Source organism: Oratosquilla oratoria, chromosome 14 (genome assembly GCF_046742065.1).
Source record: "Oratosquilla oratoria isolate Oo_2021 chromosome 14, ASM4674206v1, whole genome shotgun sequence".
In the NCBI taxonomy this organism is placed as follows: Eukaryota; Metazoa; Arthropoda; class Malacostraca; order Stomatopoda; family Squillidae; genus Oratosquilla; species Oratosquilla oratoria.
In genome coordinates, this window is record NC_134790.1 from 48,616,734 (window position 1) to 48,626,733 (window position 10,000).

Consider the following 10,000-nt stretch of genomic DNA (forward strand, 5'->3'; position numbering starts at 1 on the left):
TGATGTAAGCACTGGGTGTACAACTCAGCTAGTTTAATATGAACTAATTTATCTGCGTCTTTCAATAGATCTATCGATATACCATCTTCCCCAGGTGCTTTTCCTCGTTTCATAGTTTTTAGAGCAAATTCTACTTCTTCCTTTGTAATCTCTGGTACACTACTAACGCCTACACATGAATTTACTGACTCAACTACGGTCTTCGACGAGTAAAGCTCTTGGTAAAATTCTTCTACTCTTTTTACCATTCTGTCTCTAAATCTAATTATTTCTCCGTTTCTATTTTTCAAACATATCATTTGCTGTCTTACTAAGGCATGTCTGCGCTTAGTCACTTTAATACTTTTACCTTTCCGAATAGTTTCCTCTATTTCATCCATGTTCCTTTTTCTTTTCTCTAACCTCTGCCTTGTGTTGATAAGCTTGTTTAGTCCTACTCTTTCTATTTCGTCTCTCCTGCTTTTGATCTGCATGGTCCTTCTTCTTTTAATTAGGTCATTTGTATCTTGGGATTATTTGTTTTCTCTGATGATTTTTGTACTTCCTACTTTCTCTGCCGATTCTCTAATGATATTCACTAAATTTTAATTAATATCTTCCACAATGTCCTCCTTAGTTCTTAGAGTTTCGAATCTATTTTTAATTTCTAACTGAAATTTCTTCATATTACCCTTAACCTTTGCAAGGCTTATTTTCTTTCTTAAAATTAGTTTATTTATCTCGGCTCTGAAATTGAATTTAGCTGTGCAACCTACCATTCTATGGCTACCTATTTTGACCGTAGCATTGCTAATGCTTTTGCTATCATCTCCTATTATAAAGTCTATTTCGTTCTTTGTTGTCTCATTTGAACTTATCCACGTCCATTTACGACCTACACGCTTTTGGAAGAAAGTGTTCATTATCTTCATGTTGTAGTTCTCTGCAAAATTTACTAACATCTTGCCTCTGTCATTTCTTTCACCTACTCCAAACTTACCAATATATTCCACCTTCTTCCCCACTTTAGCGTTGAAGTTGCCTATTACTAACGTGTACTTACTTTTTTCTTGATCCATTACCTGACTCAAATCATCATAGGACTCAATTTCATCGTCTGAACTCTGTGAAGTTGGTGCATAAACCTGAACTATTTTTAGAGTGTTCCTTTTACACAACCTAATCACAATCTAAGCTACCCTGTCTGACAAACTCTCCCCCTCCGCCTCCTCTGTGACGATCAGCTAGGGTCAGATCAACGGCCCCCACACTATAGTAAGTCATTCCTTGTATATGAAAAGACGTCGCCTTGTTCAGTCCGTGAAAATGTAGTTGTTCTGTGCCTGTCTAATTGTATTGTGTTGAATGTAATTATTTTGAGAAGGACTCCTTGAAGTCGAAACGTCAAATTGTATTATTAAAAAGGATAACTTTGGACAGTTGGTTTTCGATCACCCTCCCAAAGTCAGAACGATAGTGAGGAGAATTGAAAATATTAGGAGGAAGATAAATAATTGTGACAATGGGGTGGTGTTTAACTCAGTGTATATACATATATATATACATATATATATATATATATATATACATATATATATATGCATATATATATATATATACATATATATATATATATATGCATATATATATATACATATATATATATATATATATATATATATATATATGTGTGTGTGTGTGTGTGTGTGTGTGTGTGTGTGTGTGTGTGTGTGTGTGTGTGTGTGTGTGTGTGTGTGGGAGAGAGAGAGAGAGAGAGAGAGAGAGAGAGAGAGAGAGAAATTCGCTATTAACAACGACATCAATCCGATCATTTTTATGACAGTCGCATGCAGGATTCGAACCCACTGCTATCGGCCACCCGTAAGGCTCGCTGAAATTCAGATAGATTTACTGCACCTTTGGTTCGTGGCATGCTTGATTAATCTTGTGTGTAATCTAAAACATAAATGTAGGTAAATATAATACATTAGGTACATTTGAATAACATTAAGCATTAGATGATAACAGAAATGCATTTTTCTTGGTGTCTATTCAATTCTGTCATGTCTGTATATGTATATATATATACAGTATATATATATATGTATACGTACATATATATATATATATATATATATATATATATGTATATATATATATATATATACACATATATGATTAAAATTTGCAGCAGCTTTTACATTCACGAGCTTTTTCTGACAGGTTCAACTTTTCTAACATTTGAATGTTGAATATGGTTGAGTTGTCTAATTATCTGGCCAAACTTCATTGGGAACATATGTAAAGACAATTCTTGCTTCTTGATTTACTAGTAGAGCTTTCGCCCAACTCTTAGGCATCATCAGTACAATTTGAATACATAGAGAAATTGTAACATTATATACAAAACATTTGGATATTTATGAGAGACATATAAGACATCTGGGATGAGAAGGCGCTTGAAGCTCGATTTCGTCTGTAGAATGATTGTACCTTCTTTCAGATCCTTTCTTGGTACTGGGGACTGATGTGTGTTGATGTGGTGTTGTCTGATAGCTTCATTAGAGAGTTGAAGGGTGAGGCGCCTCAATAATTTTGTCGTAGTCGACCCTATGTACTTTTCATTGAGGGTTTCACAGTTCTCTTTTTTACACGCATATTCGTACATACACAAGATGGCTACGTTGGAGTACCGGGGTTCGCCGGCTAGGGCTATCTTAATGGCGGGGTGGGACGTCTTTCTGTATTGGTATCAAATGCCCAGGTGGACTTTGTCATCAGTGTTGGTGGGTCTAACGTTTCTGTCGATGATCTTCTTAATGGCGTCTTCGACTGCTCTGTATTGGGAGGACATAGTGTTCTTGTAAAAAAAAAAAATATCATTTGTCCTCATTGGGTATTTTCTGCAGGGGTCTATACCATCTGTCTAGATGGGTGCTGATGACATTTTGTACCTCTTTTCTGGAGAAACCATTATTGATCAAAACTTGTGTAACTCTGGCTCGGCGTACGTACGATTCCAATCGCTTCAGTGCGACAGGTCTCTTCTGAGGCGAACTTCATGTAGAATGTCGGACCTTCACAAACTGGCAACCGAAGGTAAGGTACTCCTGGACGAAGGCATCAAGGAACACATTCTACATGAAGCTCGTATTCAAAGAGAAAACCACATCAACAAAATCCTGAAGCGTCGTCATAAGGAGGCAGCCAAAGAACTGAGGGTTGGCACCACCCCATTAGAAAAGCGGACAAGGCTGCATGTTTCGTTCTTATCCCCACAGAAGAGAAATAAATCCCATCGAATCCCTTAAGACCAAGGTTAATAAAATTATAGACGCTGTGAACGCCCACACTGACGGAATTAAGCTCTGGTGATTACGCCCCAACCTAGTGTTACGGCAACATCAAGACCCATAAGAAGAACAACCCTTTATGTCCCATCATCTGCCAGATCCTAGCTCCCACCTACCATTCAGCAATAACGTTGAATACCCTCCTGACACCCTTCATCCCTAAAGACTTCTGTATTGAGTCTGCAGCGGACTTCCTATCCATCCTCGAAGGTGGTAATACAGAAGGAGACATAGCATCTGTCGATGTTGCCAGGCTCTTCACTAATAGAGATATAGACAGGACCATTAATTACATCCAAATTAAAAATGTATTACGCCAATGACTGGATATCTGTAGCAAAGATGCTCCTTTTTACTGCCTCATGGGATAACTTTACAAACTAAATGACGGTGTCGCGATGGGCTCGCCTCACGGTGTCCTTTATGCCAATTTTCTTCATGGGTATGGTAGAAAGAAAGATTTTCAGCAACAACAGTAAGCCTCCTATATATACTCGTTTCGTGGACGATATTTTTGTCCTTGTAAGGGACCAAAGGGAGTTGGAAGACTTAAAGGCTATCCTACAACATGTCTCTGGCCTAAATTTCACCACAGAGAAGAGCGTCAACAGACAACCCCCTTTCCTGGACATAAAGGTTGAAGCCAGTACTCAGGGTTTCAAGACCGGAGTCTATTCTAAACCCACTAACACTCGTCTTTACCTAAATAGGAACAGCGAATGACCATCGCGATACCGTAAGTCCATTAGAGACGCTTACATCAGAAGAGCCCTGTCGCACTGTAGTAATTGGAATCGTACGCACGCCGAGCTAGACAGAGTTACACAAGTCTTGATCAATAATGGTTTCTCCAGAAAAGAGGTGCAAAATGTCATCAGCACGCATCTAGACAGATGGTATAGACCTCAAAAGACAATACCTAAGGAGGACAAAAGATAAAAAAAATGTTTACAAGAACACTATGTCCTCCCAATACCGAGCACACAAAGACGCCATAAGATCATCGAGTGAAACATTAGACCCACCAACAGTGATGACAATATCCACTTGGACATTTGGTACGAATATACGTGTAAAAAAGGGAACTATGAAACCCTCAATGAAAAGTAGATAGGGTCGACTACGACAAAATTATCGAGGCGCCTCACCCTTCACCTCTCTAATGAAGCTATCAGACAACACCACATCGTGAATGTTTAAACTGCTGCAAAATATAAGCAAATCTCCCTAAAAGAGGACCTGCTACCCAACTATTGCAATATATATATATATATATATATATATATACATACATATATATATATGTATATGTATATATACAAATATATGTATATACATATATATATATATATATATATATATATACAAGCCCGGCTTCGCCCTCCCCGGCTTCGCCGGGGGCTTGGCTGCGCAAACAGCGGCCTACGGCCGCAGCTTTCCGTGCTCTAATCCCTCTTTTTCCCCTTCGGCCTCGGCCTCGGGGCGGAACCCCAACACGGGATCCCCAACACGAAGAAGAACGCTAAGAAGAACGCGGAGAAGAACGCGAAGAAGAACGCGAGGAAGAAGATCGCGAAGAAGAACGCGAAGAAGAAGAACGCAAAGAAGAACGGGAAGAAGAAGGCGAAGAAGAATGCGAAGAAGAACGCGAAGAAAACGCGAAGAAGAACGCGAGGAAGAAGAAGAAGAAGAAGAAGAAGAAGAAGAAGAAGAAGAAGAAGAAGAAGAAGAAGAAGAAGAAGAAGAAGAAGAAGAAGAAGAAGAAGAACGCGAAGAAAAAGAACGCGAAGAAGAAGAAGAAGAAGAAGAAGAAGAAGAAGAAGAAGAAGAAGAAGAAGAAGAAGAAGAAGAAGAAGAAGAAGAAGAAGAAGAAGAAGAAGAAGAAGAAGAAGAAGAAGAAGAAGAAGAAGAAGAAGAAGAAGAAGAAGAAGAAGAAGAATTGACGAGATAAACACCATATGAGGACGGAGCCTTTATTTGTACGACGTTTCGCTTATTACAGCTTTTTCAAGTACAAGTTGAGATACAAATGCTTGAGATTAAATAAGGGGAAAGAAGGGAACGGGGAGAGAAAAGGGGGGGGGAAGGAAGAGGAGGAGGAGGAGAAGGGGTGGGGGATTGGACACTGGGAAAGGATGAGAATGCTGGCCCAAACGTCCGTGGGCAAAATGTCCACAAAGGTGAACCAGACAAAATCCGTAGGAAGTGTTTAGAAGCTGCAATCATTCAAGGAACGAACACTATTGAACAAAACAGGGGCATGTTTAAAATATCTCCTCACATTATTCCCCTAATACCCATGGCCAGCAAAATATTAAATATTTAAACCACCCTTTGTGGACATTTCGCCCACGGACGTTTGGGCCAGCATTCTCATCCTTTCCCAGTGTCCAATCCCCCCCCCTTCTCCTCCTCCTCTTCCTTCCCCCCCCCCCCCCTTTTCTCTCCCCGTTCCCTTCTTTCCCCTTATTTAATCTCAAGTATTTGTATCTCAACTTGTACTTGAAAAAGCTGTAATAAGCGAAACGTCGTACAAATAAAGGCTCCGTCCTCGTATGGTGTTTATCTCGTCAATCTTGTCGGCAAACTGCCACTTTTAAGCAAGAAGAAGAATACCACCTGAGCCCGACTTACCCAAGCACTTTTTCAAGAATGTTTTTAGCACAAAGTGTCACCGTATTACCACCTGTCCCCGACTTCCACAGCGTTTTTTAGAAGAATATCTTTATTAAGACTTATATATATATATATATATATATATATATATATATATATCTGTATATATATATATATATATATATATATGTGTGTGTGTGTGTGTGTACACACACACGAACACACACACACACACACACATACACACACACACACACACACACACACACACACACACACACACACACACACACACACACACACACACACACATATATATATATATATATATATATATATATATATATATATATATATATAAATATATATATATATATATATATATATATATACATATATATATCCTTGGGTGAAATTCCCAAAATATCTTCGTATTTTAAAGATTACAAAGGTGATGGCCATGGTAATCGCGAGCGTAGGTGATGGTGCTGAAGTTGAGACAATGAACTATTTTTTGTTGGTCGTTATGGTTGGGATGATGGCGTGGGTAAAGCGTCTGATTACAAAGGTGATGGCCATGGTAATCGCGAGCGTAGGTGATGGTGCTGAAGTTGAGACAATGAACTATTTTTTGTTGGTCGTTATGGTTGGGATGATGGCGTGGGTAAAGCGTCTGTTGATGGTGGTGTTAGTACGTATGATTCTAATGGTGGTGATATTTTTTTAATAATAGAAATAATGAACCTATGTACATTATTAGTGATGTTGGCATTAAGTATTGGTAAACATGATGAATTTATGGCACTGATGTTGATAATTGTAGGAGAAGAAAGAGAAAAGGAGATAGTAATAACACTACTTGCAGTGGCGATAGTGTTGATGGTAGAAGTGATCGTTGGTGAAAGACGTGATATTTGGGCTTCGGATGCAGTTATCTAAATAAAAGAAAGGAAAAGGTTAAGTGAGAAGGGGAGGAAGGGAGGGAGGAGAGGGAATAGTGGAGAGACTAGGAAGAGGAACACACCGCGGAGGCTTGAAGAGGAAGGCGGAGGCGGAGTTGGAGGAAAAGGTCTGAAGAGGTCAGCTATGAAGAGGAAAAAAGGAGAAAAAAATTGGAAACAAGAGAGCGAGGGGAGCGTGGGAGGGGAAAGAGAGGGGTCAGACAGAGAAGAGGGAGGTGGATGGGGGAGGAAGAAAAGTGGTATAGAGAAGTTCCAATGGTTTGTAGTATTGTATCTGAAAGGGTGATGATGAGTGTATTCAAGAAGGGGGATTTAAATTCCTGGAATCTCGAGGAGGAAGTGTACTTGGTGGGGGTGGGGGGAGGACCTCAGGAATAAAACTGGAAACGAGGATCATAGGTGAATGGTTTAGGAACCAAACCGCAAGTCTTTGTGTATTGGCAATGGCCCCTTGAACTCCAATAACTAGGAAGGAAAAGGTGAGGGAAAGAAGTGAGAGCTAAAGTAACTCTATCAGGGAGGAGCCTAAGTCTGAAGGGAAGGGTAAAACGTCTGAAAAGGTCTAAAAATATCTGAAAAGGCCTGAAAAAATGTAGAAAAATCTGGAAATGTTTGAAAAAGGTCTGAGCAAGGCCCAGAAGGATGGATACTCAAGGAGAAATATAGATTCTGTACTGGAGAGGAAATAGTTATAATAAAGAAATTCAAATTCCAAAATGATCACCAAGAAATTCTAAACATACAGAACTAAAGTAGTTTAAAGAAAGTGTATATGGTCTGAGAAGGCCTGAAGCATCAAGGGGGAATAGGTATAAAGAAAAGCATAATGTTTGAAATGAATCATGAGGGGTTTTGAACGGGCAGAATTTACTTGGGTCTGATGCAGGGGAACGGAGGGGTCTTGGAAAGGTCCGAGACGGGAATGCCGGTTATGTGGGGTGGGGGGAGGGGGAATGCATGGTTGTAGGGAAAGGCGAGTTAAGGATCTGAAACAGGATAATGGAAATGGAGGTTGAAAGTGGCAAGTGAGGGGTGAAAACGTATAGTTGCAAAAGGGGGAATGGCAGAAATGAAAGTTGAATGTCAAATGTTAGAAATGGAAATTGAAAGATAAGGACAAAGAGACAAGGAGGAGAAATCTTTAGAGTAAAGAGAAAAATTGGAAAGGGAAGTGACGGTGGAAGGGATTGGAGAGAAAATGAAGATGAAAAGGAGGAGAGTGAGGGGGGACGGAAATGAAAAGGATGGAAAGGGAGAGAGAAACATCGGGAGAGGATAGGGAAAAGAGGGCGAGAGGGACATCAAGAGAGAAATAGGAAAAAGGGAAGGGATAAGCCAAGTATTGACAAATAAGAGTAAAACAAAATAAGATATCACATCAGCATTAGAAAAGGGGAAAGCGATACATATAATAAAGTTAAAGGAAAAAGTAATAGAAAATGTGATAAAGCAGAAGGATAGGGACAGAATATAACTAAAGAGATTATCGAAGAAGAGAGGTACGTAATACAGAGGTGGAGTGAGAACAGCCCATGAATGGTGATGTTTATGAGAGGAAACATATGTTTAAATTCGACATGGAGGACAAAGGCAAGAGCGCAACAAACCCAATCATGTATAAATACCATCATGTTAAATAGTTGTGCCACAGTGAACAATCCATTTGATGCTTTTGAGGCAGAAAAGAAAAAGGAACGACGAATTTTGAAACAATATTCAAGTAATAAAATACGAACAATATTTTGACAATAAAATCCCAAGTTTTTCAGTAGCCGTACAATCAATACTTTCCTAGTATGTGTAAGGACGAGACTCAACATTGCAGTAAAGAAAAGGCGAATAATACCACGACAATGATGTCGTAGCTTTAAGCAAGGGAACCAGACCATAACTGCATTCCCACGGGGTGGAAGGACAGTGCAGACACAGTGCTCAGGGAAGTGATAGGGCCGGGACCACGGGGCGTGACCCCGGGATCTGTGGCCTGGTGGCCAGAGGCTGTAGACGAAAATCTCGGGGTTAGTGAGAGAAACTTGATATAGCTGCATTTTTTTTTTTTTTTTTTTTTTTTTTAAATCTGGGGTCGAAGGAGGGGAGGGTGAGGAGAGGGTGGTGAGGAAGTAACGTGGCCGGAGGTGAAGATAGCTGGACGGGAAAGGTAATCTGAGTCCAGGGCTCCATGGGGATTCGGGCCTGGATCTGGTCTGGAAACGGGAGACAGGAGCCAGAAACGGTACTGGAACTACAAGACATTATTCTATATCCAGCCCAACTTAAAGTACATGTATAGTGATGTAAGTATTTTTTTCAATTCTTTGCTAGGAAGTATGGGTATTGTGTTTTAATCCACATATAAGTAAAAACAAAAGAGTATTCACCTGCGAAAGTCTTGATAATAAAAATAATCAAGAGACTGTCTTTATACGTGACAAATCAAAGTACGACAGCTTTGTGCATCTTTGTTGTCAGAAATGAAAATTGGACGCCAGAAAGCCTCGAGGAAATTGTTTTCTTTACTGGAGTATTGCGGACACCTAAATCTATCCTATAACGTATCAGAAGTATACAAATTTGTTTACATTTCGTTGGTGTCACATTACCACTGTGATTACAAAAAATGCAATTTTATCACTAGAGAACTGTTGTGTACTGAAGTACATTAGAAGTATATAAAACAATTAACGACAAAAGATATATTTGCATATTTCTGGCACCTCATGGATCAGGTTTGGGTGTCCACAATTGTACATGTGTGTGCATGCGTATGTGTACGAGTTTATGAGTGGCGTATACCCCCGTCCCCAGCGTCCGAACCATCTGACACGTCTGATTCCCTCTGCATACTTCCAGCTGTGAGGGCGGCAGTGTTTTCATGCAAAGGGCGAGCCGCCGACGCGGAAAAGGGGAAGGTGGTACAGAAAGGGCGGGGTCGCCAAGAGGTGCAACGGCGAAGGAATGTGTCGAGGCTGTTGGAGGGATCAAAACGTGGACTGCATGCAGAGCGGTGGACCCTTTCGTATAGCGAGGTCGTAAAAGGGGACAACGATGAAGGAATGTGCAGAAGCTATTGAAGAGATCAAAACGTGGACT

The 10,000-nt window shown here is 40.1% G+C and overlaps 1 protein-coding gene across 1 annotated transcript; it reads left to right on the top strand.

Annotated features, from left to right (window-relative positions):
- The first annotated feature begins 3,716 nt into the window (after positions 1-3,716).
- On the top strand, positions 3,717-4,055 carry LOC143032646 (uncharacterized). The gene has a single exon (XM_076197524.1). It carries the CDS (start codon positions 3,717-3,719, stop codon positions 4,053-4,055), a length of 339 nt encoding a protein of 112 aa, XP_076053639.1.
- The last annotated feature ends 5,945 nt before the right edge of the window (positions 4,056-10,000 follow it).

Excerpts from the sequence above, each read along its gene's own strand:
- LOC143032646 (XM_076197524.1), top strand. The coding sequence starts at position 3,717 with ATGACGGTGTCGCGATGGGCTCGCCTCACGGTGTCCTTTATGCCAATT.